Raw genomic sequence first — 21,861 nt, 5'->3', positions numbered from 1 at the left:
TGGAAAATACCTCTTCAGTAAAGCTCTAGCTTATAAAAGCATAATTTTATGTTATACTGCCACTATCTCCCTGCTGTTTAGGTTACAGGTACCATGGATCTATGGGAAATCTACACTACCTGTGGAAAATCTCACTCCCTTCCCTATTGCTCATCTCAATGGGGCCAAGAAATTGCTATTTTTGGCAGGGGGATGAGGCACAAATTAGTGACTTGTTTTAAATCCTCCCATTTTAACCCTTGCTTTGGATAAGGAACTAATCCCCTCTGAACAATCCCCAAATCCTAAACCTGAAGACTAATGAGATAATTAATACTTAGTCCCCTCCCCAATGATCCCACCCCACAATCCAGGTAAAATGCGAAGAGAAATACACAACTCCAAGAATACCAAAGGAGCTCAGTGATGTGGGAAAAAGCATCCTGGGAAAGAAAGTGCACGTGGGGATAAAGGGAGCATTTCAAAATGAAGGTCAGGAGTTCATGTGTAACTAGAGCTCTCGCTGCACAGCTCCAAAAACTGCTGAGCAGCTGCTTGGAACCAGGAAACTGGGAAACTCTTCAACTTGGAGCGGGGAAGACACAGGAAAGCGAAACAAGAGAGAGGAAAAAAGGAGGAGGATTTCACTGACCAGGCAGGGGGATCTGCTCTGCAGTAGAAAACAGGAACTACGTGAAGCAGCAGCACGCGATGCCTGCAAGGGGAAGCCAAGAGAGAGAGAGGGAGAGAAACCTGCTGGGCATCCAAAGTGGGTCCTGCTGAGCACCCAACATGGACCCTGCTGAACACCCAGCGTGGGCCCTGCTGAACACCCAACGTGGGTCCAGCTTCTTTGTTCAGTGAAACCTGCTGGGCATCCAGAGTGGGACCTGCTGAGCACCCAACATGGGCCCTGCTGAACACCCAACGTGGGTGCAGCTGCTTTGTTCAGTGAAACCTGCTGGGCATCCAGAGTGGGACCTGCTGAGCACCCAACATGGGCCCTGCTGAGCACCCAACGTGGGTCCAGCTGCTTTGTTCAGTGAACCTTGCTGAACATTCAATGTGAGTCCAGCAGCTTTGTTGGAGTAAAACTTGCTGAACACCCAGCATGGGTCCAGCTGAACACCCAACAGGGGTCAGCTGCTTTTTTCAGTGAAACCTGCTGGGCACCCAACGTGGGTCCAGCTGAACAACCAACGTGGGTCCTGCTGAACACCCAATGTGGGTCCTGCTGAACAACCAACATTGAGTGCAGCAACTTTGTTGGAATGAACCCTGCTGAACAACCAACATTGAGTCCAGCTGAACACCCAACGCAGGTCCTGCTGAACACCCAGCATGGGTCCAGCTGCTTTGTTCCTCCACCTCCAGAGGCTGATCCAAGCCAACACCTCCTCCGAGTCCGGACCCTACGCAGGGACCCCCGGGCAGGGGCCCCGGGCAAAGTGCTAGGTTTGAACTGGTGCAACAGCAACAAACACAAACTTCAACTTGACTCTTCCTCTCTCCCAGGAGAGGGATTTTAGCCATTCCACTTACAGCACCCACTGGTACAAGGTGAAGTGCATGGAGGATCTCTTCAGCATCAGGATGGACAACAGGGGAAGCTGCTCTTTAACCCCTTGTTGACCTGTTGTTCAAAAAGCCCTTCCAATGCAGCGCTCATCCACCACCTCCCAAAATTCACTTTCCAATACATCCTTTATCCCCACAGGCTGCAGGCACCGTGTGAGATGGGTACAGCAGCCAAAACCTCTTTTTTCCCTCCAAATTCAGGTGGATATAGAGCGTGCACTTTGAAAAGAAAGTTTCTTTCTGGGAAGTTCTTTTTCTTTCCCCCATGTTGTGCACTCACAGAAAGAAAACCAGTGGAGTGAAGTGGATGCACTAAAGTACCTGAGCTCTGAATCAAGCAGAATACTGATGGAGATCTTTCCTGTGAACTCGAGCACAACAAAAGGTTGAGACAGCACCAAGCTGCAAGAAAATACTACAGCAAGCTCGAGCCACAGTTGGATAGCTAGGCCAAAGGGAGATCTGGTGGAGCAAAACACCAAAAAATTTAGGAAAAGAAAACAACAGGTCAAAATCTGCACCGAGCTGTCTCCTCCCTTATGGACCCTGGCATTGTTTAGCTTGAACAACTGACCATTCATGCCAAATCACGAGTATACCGGAGCATCAAAGGAAACATCAAGGTATTGCCCACACTGAAACACACGTCCTGAAGTCAACTGTCACCTCAAGGTCACCTGCAGTGGATGGTGGGCATGGTTCTCACATCAGGGCACTTCCTCCGGGCTAAGAAATTACCTGCTACAGAAACACAACCAAACCTCAACCAACCAACCGAAATAAAAACCTTGCAACAAACTCCTCAATGCATGTGTGTGGGTGTGTGGGGGCGTGTGGGTGTGGGCAAAAAGGCTATTTCATTCTCGGCTCCACGTAAATTTTATCCCCATCCCGGATGCCGTAGGAATGCAGCGCCCGCGAGCTGTATTTCATCTCCTCGGGACCAAAAGGAGCTTCCTGGTCCAAGTAGAAGAGCAGCATGTTGCTTGTTGACAGCTGCACCACAGTTTTTAAGTGCTTCTTCAGCTCTGCCACAGTCTGGTCGAGGCGGATGGACATCTCCTCCACCTTGTCCTGGAAGTGAACCTCCACCTTGGCGCTGCTCTGAGGCCGCAGATCCACCACTGCCAAGGGCTCCAGCTTCCCGTACTTGGTCACCAGCTCGTGATACCTGGAAAATTCAACAGGTCCAGAGTTAAGGTACAGCCAGTGCACATCTCCCCTGAGAAAACATTGACCCTGATTCCAGCAGAAAGCCCCAGAAAGCCCAAGCACTCCAGTCACTGTCCCACGGTCCCCAGGCTGCACCATGGCTCAGTGTCCCACTAGGGAGAAGTGTCGTGCTGAGGAAGGTGAAATTACCACCAGCCTGAGGTGTTCAAGCTGACTGGTCTCAAAACAACAGTTTGGGCTCCTACAGTTTCAGAAATCCCAGCCGTGGCTGCAGTGGGATTTGGAAGAAAGAGAGGACGCCGTGCTCACAACTCTGCGCCTCCTGCTCAGTGAAAACACTCCACTGAAGAGTGCCAGAACCAAGGCAGTGCTCACAAAAAGGACACAGCCTTCAGTTTAGATTCCCAGTATCTGTGGCCTCATGACTTAACTGATCATCAGACATTCCTGCTGTTTTCCAAGAGGCCAGCTAGGTCCCAAATGTTACACTCCACTGAGCACAGGATCATCAAGATCACCAAAACAAGGTGAGCTGCTGCACAGTTTGGGAGCTGATAACAAACAGAGCACTTCTTGCCAGCTGATCCTTCACACCTGCTCTAAAACAAGATGGGAGTTTGACTAGCAGAGGCACACACTCCTCTGTCACCCTGTCCTTGCAGCCAAGTTCTGTGAGTGCTCTTCCCAAGGTCCCTGCAATGGAAAGTCTGTGTCACCCACACCCCCCTGCTATCGCTCCCATCGGGCCAGGCTGCATCTCCCTGCCTGGCTGGGAAAGAGGAGGAACGGCAGCACAAAACACAATGGGACTGGGATGACAAAGGCTGAGAGCTGCTGAGCACAGGTAACGTTTCAGAGCCCCGGCACAGAAGGAGCTTTGTGCTGCCGATGCCAGGCGGGGCTGAATGCGATGGGCGCGGTGTCACAGCCCCGGGGCAGCCATGGGATCTGGCAGGCTGCTGACCCCAGGGAGTCCTGCGGGAGGCAGGAATGTTCCTGGAGAACAGCAGCCCCTCTGTGTGCTGGGCACTGAGGTAAGGGCCACCAGGCACTAGGATTTCCCCAGTCCCACGCCCAAGGGCAGGAGGGTGCCCTGCTCTCACAGGCAGGGTGGTGGGAGCAGCCCCATTTATCTGGGAAAGCCATTAGTGCTGGGAGAAAACAACACTGCCCACATTTAACCCACCTGCAGGCAGAGCAAATGCCAGCCAGTGTGGCAGCAGTGGGGAGGGCTTCTCCTTCTCTGGAAGGATTTGCCAGCAGCAGCATCCCATGGGAAAGAGGGAGAGGGGAACCCACCTCCTGCTGCTCCAACCCCTCAGCCCCCTTTGGGACATCCTTTAACTCTCAGCATCTCTGCTGCTGCAGACCAGCAACAACTTCTGGGCCAGCCACAACTCCTGTCACTGATTCATGCACTAAGAATGAACTGGGCTGGTGGTGGGGACAGGATGAAGAGGGGGACAAATTTCAGACAAGCTGAGAGATATTGTCTGAGATCCACCATGAGAGAGCCATGATTATCCAAATATGTGCTGTAAATATGCAGTGGTCAAGCAATGCTGCTTGAAATTTTCTTGTGTTGAGGAAGGGCAGAATGAGCTTTGCACCCTCCTCCTTTGTATGTGAGCTGCAAAGAAAGTGGGGAGTGTGAGTGAGTGGCTGCCCTCACATCAACCAGCACCAAGGCAGACTGGTACAGGGATGTTTTGGACCCCAATAATAGGGACTCTGGAGACTTTTCTAATCCTCCCTTGCAACCTGACAGACACTGAGGCTGCTGAAGACCTGAGCCTAGCTGGAAGTGTCTGTGATACTGTGCAGATAAACAGAGCAGCAGACAAGCAGAGGGCTCATTAAACCCCCCAGACGCGAGGACGTCACTCCACAAGACAGCCAATATTGGATTGTGCACCCTGGAACCACCACATCCACAGAGATAAACTGTTCCTTCCATTTCCCTGCCTGCCTGATCCCTTCCAGCTGCAGACAGCAATGCAACAAGCAGGGGGGTTCTGGTGACAGAGCTTATCACAGGCTGCACCTTGCCAGTCTGGAGGGGGGCTGCTCCCACTGGCGACTTCTCCCTGCTCAAGTTGCTCTCCCTCTGCTCGAGGCAGCACTGCAATGCAGATGTCAGACCCCAGCCACAACATGTGTGTCCTGATTAGTTTCTAATTGCAAACCACTTTTGGAGCCACCCCACAGCAGATTTGGGAGCAAGGAAGGGGAAGCTTTAACAACAAACAACAAAATCCCTCTGCAAGGAATGCCAGCTCTCCCTTTGGACAAGGGCTGCTGGCTGTGGGTCCAGGAACTGAAACACTGGGGACACTCTCAGCCATCTGCAGCCTCACTAGAAAAGAGTCTGCAGTGGCTCCCAACCCTCTCTGGCACTGCAGAAGTCTCCTGGAAACGCTGCACAGATGAAGGGATTCGGACAAAGAGGCCATTGACCATGAAAAGGCAGCACCAGTGTTTAAAGGCTAAGAAATCTGAGGGGGAGGTGATTTTTCTAGCAGAAAGCTGGCATGTTGGTCAAAATGAGCCTGGTTTTCTAGGATGGGTGAGATGCCAGTCATCTTTTACATGAGATCCCACCTGCAAACCAACCCCAGTGGTGTGTGGTGATGTGTGACACACAGCCTGTTCCCAAACCCATGTCCCAGGCAGCATGAGTGCCTAAAGCTGTACCCCACTGCGTCCTTCCCAGCAATATATGGATCACTGACACTTTGTCACCACCAAACACAAGAAATATGAAATGTTATGGAAATTAATCCCTTTTGGGAGCAGCACCATGAGCTCACAGTCCCATCTCCCCTTCCCTTTCCTCTCTCCTGCATTCTCTGTCTCTGCTGTTATCCCTTCCAATATTTCCTTCAATTTTTATGCTTCAAGGCCCTCTAAAATTACAAGTCAGGACATGTCCTCAGAAAAAGGACCAGCTGTGTTGTTTCCCTGACTGCATCAGTGCCCTCTGCCTCTGAACTGACCCCTGCATGCTTTTAACAAATATTATAATCACTGACCCAATTAATATTCACACAAAATGCCATGCCCTCATTCCCCATTCCAGCCTTCCCACCCCCTTACTGGATTGGCAAGTCACGTATCCAGTGCTTTAGAAAAACATGGATTTAAGCTGAGAGTTAAGCAGAGGAAAACACTGAGCAGATGCCATTTGCACCTCTGTCATCCATGCCAGGCCAGATCTGTGACCTCCAGTGTGTCCCCACCTCTGCCTGAGCCCTCAGAGTCACGCACACACTCCTGTCCTACCCTTTTTCTGTACAAAAAGGACAATAAAGCTTTGCTGTCCAAAAGCACGTGAGGGTTTAGGGCAGAGAGCAGGTAAAAGCAGTGGCCTGATGCTCCATGATCCCTCCTCAGCCCATTGGGAGCAGTAAGTGGATGCTGGCACAAAAAAGATACAGACTGAACAGCATCTGTCCAAGTTCATTAGTTTACCAAGATGAGCAGATCATTGGATGTACTTTTCTGGCAAAGAAAACCCATCAGACTTGTGATTTGCAGGCCTGAAAGTGAGGGGCCAGCTTCCCATTGCCAGGCACATTCCACACACCAGATGGTGCCGAGGATTAGATGCCCTGGCCTGGCAGTGCAGAGCACGATGTGCCCTGGCTTTGGGCACTCCCAAACACAGGTGGATTATGAAGGGAGCTGTGGGAGAGGCCAGGAAGTGAAGGTCATGTCCTGAACTGTCCTGCTGTTTAATGGCACTTGCCACACTTTTAAGACCAAATCTGACTAAGGAGTGACCCCACAATTCATCAGACAACACAAATACAACAATTTCAGCCCAAACAGACTGAAGGAGACAAGGCTGGAGGAAGGTGAGGGATGGAACAGCTGGCACATATTTCCCATCACCTGGCCAGTCCCTGCTGTCCAATTCCAGAGAATTCCTACCTGAAGGGAACCTCCTCCTCAGGGAACTCCATGTAGTAGCGGATGAAGAATCGCTCCGAGTCCTCGCGCTCGCCGTCGGCCACGATGCTGCCGTTGAGCTTGGTGATGGATGGCAACCTGCAGCACACCAAGAGCCACAGTCAGCCAGGAGGGAGCCTGTCACACACATCTTTTCATGAAAAATCCCTTTCCTTAGGATTTTTCCTCCTGAGAAGCTGGGAGGCCTCAGGAACAAAATGTAAACAATGGTTATCTGCTGCTGCGGAATGCAACAGGTGCATCTGGGATTGGTCCATGTTGGTTTCTTTGTAATTAATGGCCAATCACAGTCAGCTGGCTCAGACTCTCTGTTTGAGAGCTAGCCTTCTGATGAAATCCTTTCTTCTATTCTTTTAGTATAGTTTTAATGCAATATATATCATAAAATAATAAATCAAGTCTTCTGAAACATGGAGTCAGATCCTTGTCTCTTCCCTCATCCTAAGACCCCTGTGAACACGGTCACAGGAGCCCACAGGCTCAACAACAAGGCTGGCACATCAAAGTGCCTCAGCTTTAACACCATGGGAATTCCTGTCAGGAAGCTCAGGGTTCAATCCCTTTGAGAGAGTGGGAATGTTCCATGTAATTTCTCAAGAACATTCAAAATTGAGCATTTTCATTTCACCACATGTGCACAGAGGAGCCTCACAAAATCCCCTGAGAAGCAGAGCACTCACATTTAAGATTTTCACTTCTCTGGCTTTTCCACAAAAGAAGCTCCAATCTTCCTGTATTCACACAGAACTCCATCTCCTACCAGCCTCTTCATCTGATGAGCTGCTCCCACCCAACAAATCAAGCTCCAATCTTTCTGCCTTCACACAGAACTTCATCTCCTGCCAGCCTCTTCCTCTGATCACCTGCTCCCACCCCTCTTTGCCTTGTCATGTTTCTGCTGAGCAGAACAAACCAACGCACCTGGCTATTAGCAGCTTCCTGCGTTCCTCGGTGGTGTAAGACTGCAGCAGAGGAATTCCCAGCAATTTCACTTCCTCGAGCTTCGGGAAAGAATTTAACTTGTCAATGTCTTCCCAGCAATGCAGACCTGCTCAGGAGGAAAGATTTGTGTTAACAAACACAGAAAACACATCATGGATCCAAGATAATCAGACACAGCCAAAGAACATATGTGACAGGAGAGTGTCACTGCTGCTCCTTTGAGAAGTTGGCTTTTTGCTCACCATGTGCTGCTAAAAAAAATCAACATTGGCTTACAAGACAGAGGAGCTGAAATTCTCTCGTGCTGTTTCCAAGTGTATAAGGATGCTTTCCATGGCTTTTTTATGGACCACTCAGCCTTTGGCCTCACTGCTGGGGCTGACCAGCATCACTGATGTCTCTATAAAGGGATGCTGCCTTCAGAGTGCTCAAGCCACCAGCACTTCCTTCATTCCAGGCATCACTAAACAGCCATCAAATGGCTTTACCTCACGTACACAACCACCCTGGGTCCCATTTCTGCTCACAACCCAATGGTGAAACAGTCCCAGAAGCCATCCAGCCATTTAATGAAAAAGGTTTTAACTCGTTTTCAGCTCCCTCAAGACCTGACATTTGGGATAACAAAGCAAGCAGGGAGGGCAAAATAAAACAAAGCTGAGGATTGAGCACAGCAGAGCCACAATTGTGTGGTGAGATCAACACAACTCATCTCAGAGTCCACGCCTGCCAGAACTTCAGAGTGCAGCAGCTTTCTCTAAAACCCCCAAAAAGTTTTAACAACCTCCTTGGGATTCCTGTTTGACTTTCAGCTCCCAAAACATCAAAATGCAACACAGAGCCCACACTTCTTAAGCACCTGGCGTCAAAACTGCAAAACTACTTACCAGAAGAGCACTTGTTCCTCGGTGAGACAGTGCCTTCAAATGCAGCTTAACAGGCTTTTCCTCCTCTAGTTAAGCTTTTATTACAGGGATTCCTTGATGCTTACATTGTAGGGCATGTTAATAAAGTCCCTTCTACCTGCCTGACACTTCAGCAGCACTTGCACAGCATATAAAGCTGTAGAGAACAAAAGCTGCTGGTGCATGAAACACTCCTGCAGATGAATTTCTGGTGTATGTGTCATCCACAAACACATCACAGCCCCCACGAGCTGCCCTGCAGCTCCTTCTCTCCCAGCACAGGGTGCTCTTCCCAATATTCCAACTGCTCATTCTCTTTCTGGAGCGTTGGCTGAAAATTCTCTGGGGCTGGAGTGTAAAAGCAGCTGCCAGCATCACTTGTGAGCACAGATTCTGCTGGGGGATGCCTGATCCACACTGCATACCTGCACATGCCCTCATTTTACCTGAGATAAAACAGGGAATAAAGGGAAAGTGGGATTCTTTCATCCCCTCCACTGCCAGGCATTTATTTATCCTTCCCCAGCCAGGAGTACCTGAGGCAGGGATGGGAAACAGAGGGAAACTACCAACATAAAAAACCTTTCCAGCTCATTTGGATTAACTGCTCCACACTGCTCTGACTCATCCTTTGATAATGACTGAGTACCCAAAGCAGCAGGAAAATCCCACAGATGGGCAGGTTCACTGCTTGTCATACAGAGGAGAGACTCTGATGAACCCACAAAACCCATCCCAGCTCCCAGGCTCTCACCTGACTTGTGCAAGTTGATGGATCTTAGGTTGGGGAAGAGCCTTGCCAGGGAATCTTCTGACTCTTCAATGGTGGTGAGGTTGTTGTTAGCCAGGATAAGTGTGTCCAGGGATGGAAACATAATTCCCAACTTTCGAATTTCAGTCCAGTCTTGAAGATTGTTGTCAGTTATGTGGAGGAGCTTGAGAGACTGACAGCAAACTGGAGAACAAGACACTGTTTCGTAGTCATTAAGGCACAGGAAGAGTTCCTCCAAGCTGCACAGGGCACAAAGGATCACATCATCAATTTTATGGGATTTTAACACAACTTTCTGTAACAGCTCTGAGAACCTCACTGCAGAGAAGGCCTTTGAGCACTCCACATAGAGTGGTTCAACTACCTCTCTGCTCCCATCCATATTTTCAGAGATTAAAAAAACCTTTTAAGTGCTCCCTGAGTCTCTCCCAGTATTGTGTAACAGATTGGTTGGGGTTGTCTTCTGCTTCTGTGCCCAACAAGCCACCAACCCAGCTCCAGCAGTGACTGGGACCTGCTCTCAGTGCTCTCAGCTTAATTTAAATGGGGTTTTGATACAACACTGATGATGATTTTTTTCCCCTATATCAAAGATTCCCATTAAAGAAAGAACAGATCCCAATAAGTTTTCTGACAACTGAACTCTCACAATCCCAGAGAAGTGTAGGTTGGCCATGTAGGACATTCTGTTTTTATCATCTCTGCTCACAAAGCCACACAGAGAGGGATCTGTCATCCAAACAATGCCGCTGAGGACATCCATGGCAGCGGAATGCCAAGGTGGCCCATGACCAAACCACAGAAATCAACACTTGAGCACAGAAAAGCAGGATGAAATATTCCTTGACAAGAGGCCAGACCCTCAGAGTACCTCCCATTTAACAGGTATGTCCTGCACAGTGACTCAGAGGGAAGAGTGACCCTCCTACATTTTTGGGGTGATTATCCATCTCTGGTATTTAGGTTTGGGGGAGGAGAAGGCCTGGGCTTTACAGCACCACCCAAATTTGGTTTTTAGGACAATGTAAAGCCCTCACCTGGATTCCCCAAGCCCCAAAAGGAAAACATCCCTTTTTATCTACTGATATTTCCATCCTCACAGCCCCCTCAGCCCTCGACTCCATAACCTGAGTGCAGTGAACCCCCAGACTGGCAGGCTTACTCAGGCAATTCCTGCAGGATGGTGTGCACTGTTTCCCAGGAGGCTTTGCTGTTGTTGAGCACAAGTTTGCGGACGCCAGCGAAAGACCCAGCGCAACTTCTCTCTAGAACGGACAAACTGAGAGGGTTGGAACTCAGGTTTAGAAACTCCAAGTGGGGAACGTTGGACACAATTTTACTGACCTAAGTGGGGAGGGAAGAAAAAAAAAAACAGAAAGAAAGAAATGTGTATCAGGCAGTAATCAGAGCTCTGGCAAGAATATCCCACCTCCTCAAAGGGGCTCTGTGGGATCATCACAAAGCAATGATATGGGGGAAAACTCAGGGATATCTACCTGTAATTCATACTCCAGCCATTCCTGATCTTGATGGATTGGTTAATTGCTCATTCTGCTCAGGAGTTCATTTAATTACACTCTAGGAGCAGCTTGATAAGAGAAAGGGAGTCCCTTGGGAGAGGTCATAAATCCACCTCAACCCCAAGGCTGAGCAGCAGCACGTTCCTGGAGCCAGCCTTGCTCACAGGGGGCCTTGGACACTTCTCCTGCTCCATGGCCAACGCTGAGAACTTCTCCAGCTCCCCACAGAGCTCAACAATCCCCAATTCCCTCCTTGACTGGGGAACTGAGTGGGAAGGAGCTTCCAACACCAGCAGGAATCAATGCAGAAAATAATTGTGAGTCAGAACAGCTGGCTGGAGATCTCCACAAAGCTCTGGGATGGGCGCAGACCATGGCACACAGAGGTTAATAAATTTATTTTGGCTGTTGGCAAAGGGGGATTGTCTCATGAACTCAGGTGTGTAATGAGTCTGCCTCACTCCACGCCTCCTTCAGGTGATGCCATGGTTTGGGTGCTGCACCTCAGGAATTAAGAAGGCAAATTGGATGACATCAGTCCACCAAAACCACAGCATTTACCAAAAAACGGCTTATGGTGGATGATTGGAAGAAGGGTATTTTTTGCAGTATTATACTAAAATAAGGAAAGGAGGCAATAAAGTTCTTCTTAGTGGGTATAAAAAGCTGCTGTATAAGAACAGTGATGATGCTGCTCCTACCTGCTGAGACCAGGGGCAGGCAGAAATTGGCTGAAACTGCAGCACAGGAGACTTAAATTACACAGTTTAGCCTGTGAGGTTATTAGCTAAGCATGGGAACAGGCTACCCAGGGACCTGGAATCCCCAGCATGGGCAGGTTTTAGGGGTGGGGAGATATTTATCTGGTGTGGATGGGCTGTGAAAACTGAATCCTGTCTCAGAGGAAGGGGCCAGCACACACAGAAGCCCTTCAGTTCCAGGGCAGCCTGAAGAGACTGAACACAGAGCAGGGTGTGAGATGTGCAGCCTGTGAGGGAGCAGGGTATGACCAGAGATGAGCTGGGACACTGCAAACTCTGCACTCCCTCCCTGCTTAAAGACAAGACAATCTGATGGCACAAACCCCCATGATATCCTGGTTTTTTCCACTTATTTCCAACAATAAACACCAACATAAAAGGACAGCAAAATCCAGTGAGGAACTTAATGACACTTGAACGGATTGAGATTGTTTCACTCCTGTTACATTGCATTTATTGAGCATTATTTCACCCAAGCACTTCAAAGGGTTTTACAACAGCATTTAGCATTAATTAATGAGGCTGCAGAAATACCCTTTGCGGTAAATATTATCAAATCTGTTCTGCAGATAAGACAACAAATGTGGAGAGGGAATAAATACCTTGCCCACCATCACAGTGGCAAAGCTGGGAATCAACTGCCACTCTGTTAAAAACTAAACTGCTCATTAACTTCTTGGTGCCAGAAATGCCAGTTCCAGTGCTTTGCATGATGAAATAAAATAAAATTACAGATTTTTCACCCAGGGGCCAAGACTGTAAGTCACAAGGTACAGGAGTGAAATGCCACACTGGATTAATTTCATCACATATATTGCTCAGCTGCTGTCAAAGTAAATAAACATCACCTTCAGAGATGAGAAAGGAGCCACCAAAATGGAACTCTCATCAAAGCAACGCATGTGCAGGCAGTAATAGCTGTGAAAGGCACCCAGTGAGGTGCCCATCACTGTTTTACCTCGTGCCAGTCTTCCAGTTTGTTGTCAGAGAGGTCGAGCTCGAAGACGTGGGCGCAGAAGGCGGCGATCTCGTTCTCGTCGCCGGCACAGGTGATGCCACAGCTGTTGAGCACCAGCACACTGGGCAGGTTCAGGCGGTCTGGCACAGGGAAAAACAGAAGCTGCCTCTGCTCAGCACTGCCTTGGAGTTACAGACCCCAGCCCCAAGCATGGATGTTACAGCCAGCAAGAGAAATCCACCAGTAAAGTCAGAATTTGCACCGGTTTCGGGTTAAACACGGATTTTGTAGCTGACACCATCCTGAAGCCTTGGTTGTAAACATCAAGCACCACTCCTATCAGTGCTCTTCAGTTCTTCCATGTATTTCTGTGCATTTCAGGCCTGCCTTTGTCATTTATGGCTGGTCTCCTATCAGTCCTTGCCACAACTTCTGCTCTTCCCCAGCAGCTGCTGCTGCAGATAGGACACAGCACATGGGGAGTGCCAGCTGCACACTCAGACTCCCTTATCCTCCTGCCCTGAGCCCACTTGGGCCTAGTAACAGCCAGGAGGTATTTAAACATTTCTTAGAAGGTATTTAAACATTTCTTAGAGGGTATTTAAACATTTCTTAGAAGGTATTGAAACATTTCTTAGGGGGTATTTAAATATTTCCTTTCTAAGCCTTCCCTTCTCAAGGTTCAATGTAGAGCATTCAGCATTCATTCAAAAATTCAGGTCTCTGCTCTGCCTCTCCATTTCTGCTGTGGTTTTGCTCCAGCTCCTCCTCAGACAGGTGAATGTACTCAAAGCTGCAACCAAGGACTTGGATCTCAACCACAGCCTGCTGTGCTAAGGCTAAACCATGACAAAAAGCTGGGGGTTCGTAACTGGAAACAATTTCCACACAAGAAATCCACGTTGAGGCAAGGCAAGCCATCAGTCTTACACACCTTCATGTACAACATGGCTTTCCCATCTCTCTGGAGCAGGAAAATCCATTAAAATCTAACCAGAAGCTTTTTCCTAAATAGGTGGCCCCTTTTCTCCTTAACACTTGACAGCTGCACGACTGGAAAGGGATTCTAGCAGCAAACAATTACCTGGACTCATCTGGGTTTCCAAGTTTTCTAAAAAGGGGTTCTAGCAGCAAAAAATGACCTGGAGTCATCTGGGTTTCCAAGTTTTCTGGCTCAGAATTGTTTGGTTTCTTTAAAGGATAGTGTGGCACTTTGGGAGTTACTAATGCAGTATTTGTAAGTCACGTCTCAGTCACATTTTAAGATGTGGCCTCTTTTCAGCACCCCCACAGCTCAGGTGAGCAGGAGAGAGGTAAATTTACCTGCAGAGAGGGCACTGACTGAACATTCCATCAGGCCACTTTTGTTCATTCTCAGTGTTTTATCCTCAGCTGAACTCAGGCCCTTTTTTCTCCTCTGTCAAACCCAGTTATTGGAAACTTCATCCAGCTGATTTCCATGGCTGGTTTCCCCTTTGGGGCTGGTTCTGACACAAATTGACCTGATGGAAGCTTGGATCACTCCTACAGATCATGATGGGCAGGATGCGTGACACAAAGAAGGGGCAAACCCATCTGTACAAACCAAGAATTAAATGCCAACATCAGAGCGTGAGGGAAGACTAAAAGGTGTCACACATGGATCTAGTTCAGAGGAGATGGTGACACAGATTCTGCAGTCTGGGAGGCTCAAGGACATCCCTGAGCAGCACAGAGCTTCAGACACACATCTGGCTAAATCCCCTGGAGGCAGCAAGGTCAGGAGCACAGGAGAGGGGAATTCTCCACTAGGTCACAAAGGATTTGGTGCCTTAGGATGACAAAGTACACTGCAAGTTCAACCGAGGCACTTGTCACAAAAGCAGAGATTCAACAACTCAGCACTCTGCCTGAAATGTGTCCCCTCCTGTCCCTGCAGGCATCAAAGCAAGCTGGTGGCATGGGAACCAACCTCAAATTTAGATATTTGATGTATTTTTAAGCCACCTCTGCCAAAACACTTGTTGCTGCTTCCAATAATAAAATAGGAGCAGTGGCCTGAAGGAAAGCTCCAAGGAGTGCTGTACCCTCAAAACACAGACTGCACAGGGCTTTAGGTCCATCTCCTCACAGGGCTGGAACCTGGTGATGCTGAAGGTCCCTTCTAACCAAACAATTCTATTCTCAAATTCTGATTCTGTCATGCTGTAGAGAAATTTGGTTTTTTGCAGCAATCATTTCAGTCACTTTCTCCCTTTGTCCAGTCTCTCAGCTCTCCAGTAAAACACCACATTGTGATGGTTCTTTTTTGGGGCAATTCAAGGTGATTCCTCTTTCAGCTGATTGCTCCCAGCATCCCCCAGATGCCCAGAAAGATGAGAATTTACCTTTCATAGGGGAGCCCTGTGGGGTGGCTGGGACGTGCACCCCCATGCCAGGCCCCCGGCGGTAGGGGAAGTTCTCAGGGCTGTATTTCTCACACAGAACTTGCATGAAACTCCTTCCACTGGGCTGGTCCATGCTCCCTTCTTGGACTTCTGGTGAAAAAAGAGAAAAACAGAGCATATGAGCAGTCAGCAAGTTATAATCATTTCTAATGAAATGATTGAGAACAAGCAGATGGGTCACAGGTTTTATTTCTGAGCTCCAGATGATCTCACAGGTCCAATTTCAAATTCCAGATTAAAGTAAAACATTACTTGAAAAGAACACAAAGTCAGAAGATTTGGTGCTGTACAGACACACCATTACAGGCCAAGCCTCCTCACCCCACCTGCTCTTCCAGGACAATTCCAGGCTGCAAAAGGTGACTTGTCACTTGTCACTTGTGCCCTCCCACGAGGACTGTGAGAAATCCACAGCTTGTCAAACACAATTCCAGGGCAGCCAGGAGGGCAAGGAGCAAACAGCTCCAACACCTTTCCAGGAGGGGAAGGAGCAAGCAAACAGCTCCAACACCTTTCCAGGACAGCCAGGAACGGAAGGAGCAAACAGCTGTTTGTGAGCAGGAGATTGCTCCCACAGCTGTTTGCCAACTTCCCCTTTCTGCTGTGTCACCAAACACCGTCTGGCCAGGCCCAAAGGCAATTTCTGCCAATTCCATTCTGCAGCTGCCTAATGTATCTGGGAGATAATAAGTGTGCCCTTGGTATCTGGGCATGGCACAGAGCAGCACAGGAAGGAGGCCTGGCCCCATCACAGGCAGCTGAGCTGCCTGCAGAGATACTGAGAGTCAGCTGGGAGTGGTTTTGGCACCAGGACCCCCCCATGGCTGAGCTCTGCCCTGCCCAGGTGGGACTCAGCCCCTCTCTCTGCTCTGTTTTTCTGTGTATTTGACGGGTTTGTAACACAGGAGCAGAGATTGGCTCATGAATTGTTGTTCCCAGAGGTCTCCTAGGCCTGCAACCCATCACAGACGCAGCATCACAATCCTGAACGTGCAGGAACCAGTGCAGGTTTCCTACACTGCACAATTAGTCACAGGGAAGCTTTTCTACTAATTACTGCAAAATTACATTTGTAAACCTCAGACTGGGGCCACACATTCATTTTGCTAATCTTGAATTAAAGTTTTTGCCCATTTCTCTCCCTTAGACTTGTTACAGGCAAGGATATAAAGTTAGATATAAAATTCTAAACAAAAGTGATTTCATTAATGCTCCCTTTGCTAAGAACCACCTGCTTGACAAGTTCCACTTCACTTCTTCATGACCAGACTACCTTGCATGAAACTCCTTCCACCAACCAAAAGCATTTCACCAACCAAAAGGATTTCAGTACAATAAGCAGCAATTGACTGAAGCATGTCATCATTTTTATATTCTATATCAAGTTTAAATGTCACAAATAGGAACTTACAGGATTAGTCTTAAAAAAAAGCCAAAACCCACAATTTTCATCTCTCAACAGCTTGGTTGATTCATAACTCAAACTTGACTCATGTCACCACTCTATCTAGAATCAAAAATAAATCCTCAGACTGGAGTTTGATAGGAACAAGGCATTTAGTCTTGAGCTAAACCATTCCACATGGTACAGGAACAATGTTTAAGTTTGTTCCAGAGTGGTTTGGGAGCTCAGCACCATCCACAGACAGACAGACAGACAGACAGAGCTTTCCAAACACCCATTCACACCTCCTGGCTGGAAATTCTGGAACTCCCATGTGCATAAAGCCCTCTGTCCTCCACGTGGCTTTTCCATCCCTCTTTATCTGCTGAACAAACATCAGCTGGAAATTCCACAGGAGAAACTCACCTTAGAGGCAAAAAATGCTGTTTGCAGCTCCAGTGTGAGAGCAATCCAGAACTGAGAAGAAAAACTACTGACATTTACATCCAGCAGCTTTGAACCCCCAACATTTTCTTCCTCAAGCTCCACTTTTGAACACCAGTGAGATGACAAAAATGTTGTGGGGCGTGCAGTCACCTTCCCAGCTCCCCTCCCATGGGATTCCTGTAATCATCTCTCACTCCTGTGGCTTCTCTGAATCCCCACAATTGCCTGGGAGCCAAGAGCAGCAGGATGTGCAGAGGGAATGACAGGTTCCAAGGGAATGCTGGCAGCTCCAGGCCAGCACAGGGTGACCTGAAAGTTGTGCACGTTTTGTGAGCGTGGCCCTGCTGACAGCACCAGGGACAATTCAGGGCTCAAAATAACTCCGGGTTTTCTAAATGACAGCACAGAGCGCAAATGAGGCACTTGGGCTTTGAGAGGTGGCAACAAAGAGCCTTTGTTGTTGTGCTGAAGTGCTCTGCTGCAGTGAGGAAGGACAGAAAATCCCAGGATTCTGAACCCCAGAATCCCAGGTTTGGGTTGGAAGGGACCTTAAAAATCATCTCATTCCCCCATTCCAACACCTTCCACCATCCCAGGGTGCTCCAAGCCCCATCCAGCCTGGCCTTGGACACTCCCAGGGATCCAGGGGCAGCCACAGCTTCTCTGGACACAAGTGCCAGGGCCTGCCCACCCTCACAAGGAGGGATTTCACCCCAATATCCAGCCCAAAGTCACTCTCTGACACTTTGAAGCCACTCCCCCCTGTCCTGTCACTCCAGGCCATTGGGAAGTTCCTCTCCATCTGTCTCACTGCAAGCACTGGGAAGTCACAATGAGGTCACCCCAAAGCTTCTCCTCTCCAGGTAAACAACCCCAAATCTCCCAGCCTTTATTCCCTCTGATCCCCTGGACTCTCCCCAGCAGCTCCACATCCTTCCCCTGCTGGGATTCCCAACTGGGAGCAGCACTGGGAAGGGTCTGGAAAGAGGAGCACGACCCTGACTTGAGATTGATCCCAGGGAAACCCAGAGTGCTGCTGATGGGTGAAGGGAGAACACTGAAACCAGCCTGGAAAACATTTCCAGCTGAGGGGTGAAAGGAGAACACTGAAACCAGCCTGGAAAACATTTCCAGCTGATGGGTGAAAGGAGAACACTGAAACCAGCATGGAAAATACTTCCAGCTGATGAGTGAAGAGAAAACACAGAAAACAGCATGGAAAACATTTCCAGCTGATGGATTAAAGAAGAACACTGAACATTTCCAGCTGATGGAAATGTTTTTTGTCCCACAGCTGCTTGCCCAGGGTTAAACAGGCCATGGGAACTGGGAGAACTGGGATCAGCTCATCCTTCCTCCTGCCTGGCTGTGCAGGGGATGCCAACAGTGATCCCTCACAGCCCACTAACCTGTGTGAGGTGACAGAGCCACCAAATCCCAGTTATTTTCATATTTTTAGAGCTGAACCTGATTAAATTTAGCAAGCAAAAGATCCTCAATATCTGAAAATAATCCCATCCCAAGGCTTCCCTGTAATGCACCACAAATTAATGTCACCCACAAATGTCACTGAAACCAGCATGGAAAACATTTCCAGCTGATGGGTGAAAGGAAAACACTGAAAACAACATGGAAAACATTTCCAGCTGATGGGTGAATGTAGAACAATGAAACCAGCATGGAAAACACTTCCAGCTGATGGGTGAAGAGAAAACATTGAACATTTCCAGCTGATGGGTGAAAACACTGAAACCAGCATGGAAAACATTTCCAAGGTATGGGTGAAAACACTGAAACCAGCATGGAAAACATTTCCAGCTGAGGGGTGAAAAGAAAACACTGAAATCAGCATGGAAAACATTTCCATCCCCTGTGCCCTGAGCCCTCCAGGAGAAGCAGAGACCCTTCAGGAGAATGACACCATTAATGGCATGCTAATGACATTCCAGTGCCACTCCAACGCCTTGGGGGCACGTCCTGAACAGTCACCCAGCAAACACACCCCAAACAAAGCCTCAGGAAGGGATAAACGGCACAAACATCCATCTGAAGGAGCTGCAATCCTTCTCCCAGACATGATTCAGGGAAGTTGTTTTGGAGGTGATCTCCAGAGGCAGAGCAGTGAGGCACAGGATGGTTTGGGTGGAAGGGACCTTAAGGATGGCGCAGTTCCGCCCTGTGTGCCCTGGGCAGGGAGATCCCAGCAGGATTCCCCAGGGACTGGAGCAGGAGCCACCAGGACAAGGCACCCAAAGCCACTCTGCCAGCGCCCCGTGGAACCCAGCAGGGCTGTGTGCTGCCAGCACTGTGCAGAGAGCACACAGGGGACACCAGGACTGTCCCTTGTCCTGCTGCTGGCCTGGCTGTGCCCCTGTCACAGCACAGCAGTGACATTCCCTGTGGGACATCCCTGGCCCTGCTGTGGGGCCTGGGGCAGGACGAGCCCGGAGGTGTCCCCTGCCAGCTTGGGACCCCCAAGGCCTCTCCTTGTCCCTCACATGGCCTGTCCCTGTCCCTGTCCCTGTATTGTACTCAAACCCTGTCCCTGCCACAGTCCCCAACCCTCACATAGACTGTCCCTGTCACTGTCACTGTCCCCATCCCTTACATGGCCTGTCCCTGTCACTGTAGTGTACTCAAACCCTGTCCCTGCCTCTGTCACGGTCCCTGTCCCCATCCCTCACACAGACTGTCCCTGTCCCCAACCCTCACACAGCCTGTCACTGTCCCCTCACAGGGCCTGCCCCTGTCCCCAAACCTCACACAGCCTGTCACTGTCCCTGTCACTATCCCTAACCCTCACATGGCCTGTCCCTGTCACTGTCCCTGTCGCCAACCTTCACACAGCCTGTCCCTGTCCCCCTCGCTGTCCCTCTCCCTGTCGCTATCCCCATCCCTTACACGGCCTGTCCCCGTCCCTGTCACTGTCCCCGTTCCTGTCGCTGTCCCCTCACACGGCCTGGTGCATTCCCCAGCTCACAGCGGCCCCGCTCTCCCGCACCGCGCGGCGGTCGGGGCCGGGCCCGGTGCGTTCCGTGGCGCTCCGGGCGGTGCCGGGGGTGCCCCGGTGTGCCCTGTCCCGTGTCCCGTCCCCGCTGTCCCCCCGTCCCCGGCCCCGCTCACCCAGGCCCGGCCGCCGCGTCCCGCATCGACCCGGAAGCAGCTCCAAACATCACGTGACGGCGCGCGGTCACGTGGCGGGGCGCGCCCCCCGTTGCCGTGGAGACGGAGACGCCGATGACGTCATCCTTGTCCCCAAGGAGGGTTCCCTTGGGACGAGACGGGAAAAGCGATGGCAGCGACACAGGGAGGGGATCCCGACCCTCTGCTGGGCCCCAGAGGCGCCTCGGGAGCACTGGGGACAGCCCTGGGCTCCTCTGCACGGCGGGGACAGCGACAGCCCAGAGCGGGGCAGGGAGGGTGACAGAAATGGAGGGACGGGAGTACCTCCATGACAGGGAATTGGGGCTGGGAAGGGGCTCAGAAGGGGCTCAGAAGGGACCTCACCTCTGTCTGGAGAGGAGAGCTCTGAGCAGGCCCCAGGCTCTGCTCCAGCGGCGCAGCAATGGCACCAGGGGGATGAGCAGGGACTGAGCCCAGAAAGCTCCACCTGGACAGGAGGAAGAACTTTGTCATTCAGGGACCAAGGGACCCTCACTGGAGAGATTCCCAAACCTCCTAGACACAGCCCTGTGCCTTGGCATGACCCTGCTGGAGCAGGAGGACCGGGTGACCCCCTGAGGTCCTTGCCCTGGCCCAGTCTGTGATTCTGTGGTGCCACACAGAGCTGGTGCCACGATCCCTGCAGGGCCAGGGCCAGCTCTGGGCACAGGAGTTCCCTCAGGGTGGCACACCCTTGCCCCCAGGGTCCTGCTGGAGCCAGATACACAAAATTACCTAAAACCTGCCAACAGATACATAAAATTACCTAAAACCAGATACATAAAATTACCTAAAACCTGCCAAGCCACAACCACATAAAATCACCTAAAACCTGCCCATCCATACCCACATAAAATTACCTAAAACCTGCCAATCCATACCCACATGAAATCACCTCAAACCTGCCAAGCCATACCCACTGCTCATTCAGGATGTAAATCCAGCAGCCCTGGCTGTGTTGGTCCTGCAGCAGCTGCACCCTTTGCTGGCAGTGCCCCCCTGCTCCTTACCAGCTCACCCCAGCTCCAAAGTGAAAAGCTGTAATAGGCTTAGTCATAGAATCTAATGAGCTAATCAGAGGTGCCCAAACCTATTAGCAGCAGGAAAACACAGCTGCACTGTCTGCCATGCCCTCTCCTCTCCTCGCATTTTCTTCAGGACCATGATGGAGCAAACCTTGCCTGATGCCAGAATTATGACAAACTCCCATCACTGCTGCACATCCTGTGGCAAATTCACCCCTGTGAGAGGCTCAGGGCTGCCCAGGTGTCCCAGTTCACATCACACAGATCATTTCCCAGCCCACAGCACACACAGCATCTCCAGCACCAGCTCTGCTGAGGCCACCCTGCCAGCCCCACTCTTGTCAGGGAAGATGAAACAGGAAAGCCTTATCAATATGATTGTCTGGCAAAAGATTTTGAGAATTTGGAAACTATAAGCGAGATTGAAATGAAAGCAAGCTTTGAGATAGCTCAGTTACTGAACAACTGGAAAACAATGGTGTGGCCACTGAAGGTGATCCCCTTTTGATGGAACAACACCCTCTGCTTGCAGACAGGCCCAAGGGTCAGAGCAGACCCTACAGCTTGGCAGAAGGGCCCAAAGAGGAGTTTTTGGGGTTTAAAATGGAACACAGGATGGTAATATAACGTGGTTTAACTCTCCTTACAAGGTTAAATATGAAGTCTGTACACAAACAAATTAGAGATCATGGCAAGCAAGTGGATGAAGGGGACACAGGCTCTGGGGCTCTGAGCAGGCTGCAGGCCTGGTCTTGCTTTCCAAGGCTTGGTAAGGAAAGAGCTTGTTTGAAATGTAACACAGGATGGTAATGTAATGATTCTTGTAGACTGTATGTAAATGCTATAGGATTTGTATC

General features: G+C 49.9%; 1 protein-coding gene across 2 annotated transcripts; it reads right to left on the bottom strand.

Annotated features, from left to right (window-relative positions):
• Nucleotides 1-1,309: 1,309 nt before the first annotated feature.
• On the bottom strand, nucleotides 1,310-19,982 carry TBCEL (tubulin folding cofactor E like). 2 transcript variants are annotated; one of them, XM_054291524.1, is made up of 8 exons: nucleotides 19,941-19,982; nucleotides 14,927-15,076; nucleotides 12,561-12,700; nucleotides 10,484-10,665; nucleotides 9,304-9,560; nucleotides 7,624-7,750; nucleotides 6,664-6,780; nucleotides 1,310-2,728 (listed from the first exon to the last, which is right to left on the bottom strand). In XM_054291524.1, exons 2-8 carry the CDS (start codon nucleotides 15,057-15,059, stop codon nucleotides 2,410-2,412), a joined length of 1,275 nt encoding a protein of 424 aa, XP_054147499.1. In that variant the 5' UTR covers nucleotides 15,060-15,076; nucleotides 19,941-19,982; the 3' UTR covers nucleotides 1,310-2,409. The 2 variants fall into 2 exon arrangements, with proteins under 2 accessions (XP_054147499.1, XP_054147500.1); XM_054291525.1 differs by lacking the exon at nucleotides 19,941-19,982 and adding an exon at nucleotides 16,797-17,289.
• Between the last annotated feature and the right edge of the window lie 1,879 nt (nucleotides 19,983-21,861).

Source organism: Melozone crissalis, unplaced genomic scaffold, assembly GCF_028551555.1.
Source record: "Melozone crissalis strain CALT ecotype California unplaced genomic scaffold, PUWL_Pcris_2 ptg000092l_1, whole genome shotgun sequence".
Taxonomy (NCBI): Eukaryota; Metazoa; Chordata; class Aves; order Passeriformes; family Passerellidae; genus Melozone; species Melozone crissalis.
Note: the sequence above shows the minus strand (reverse complement) of the source record. Positions and strands in the feature narration are given on the sequence as shown.

Coding starts and splice junctions, on each gene's coding strand:
- TBCEL (XM_054291524.1), bottom strand. CDS start 15,059: ATGGACCAGCCCAGTGGAAGGAGTTTCATGCAAGTTCTGTGTGAGAAA. Junction 12,701..14,926: donor ACAGGGCTCCCCTATGAAAG/GTAAATTCTCAT, acceptor TCCCTGTGCCAG/ACCGCCTGAACCTGCCCAGT. Junction 7,751..9,303: donor CATCAACTTGCACAAGTCAG/GTGAGAGCCTGG, acceptor CCTCCTGAGCAG/GTCTGCATTGCTGGGAAGAC.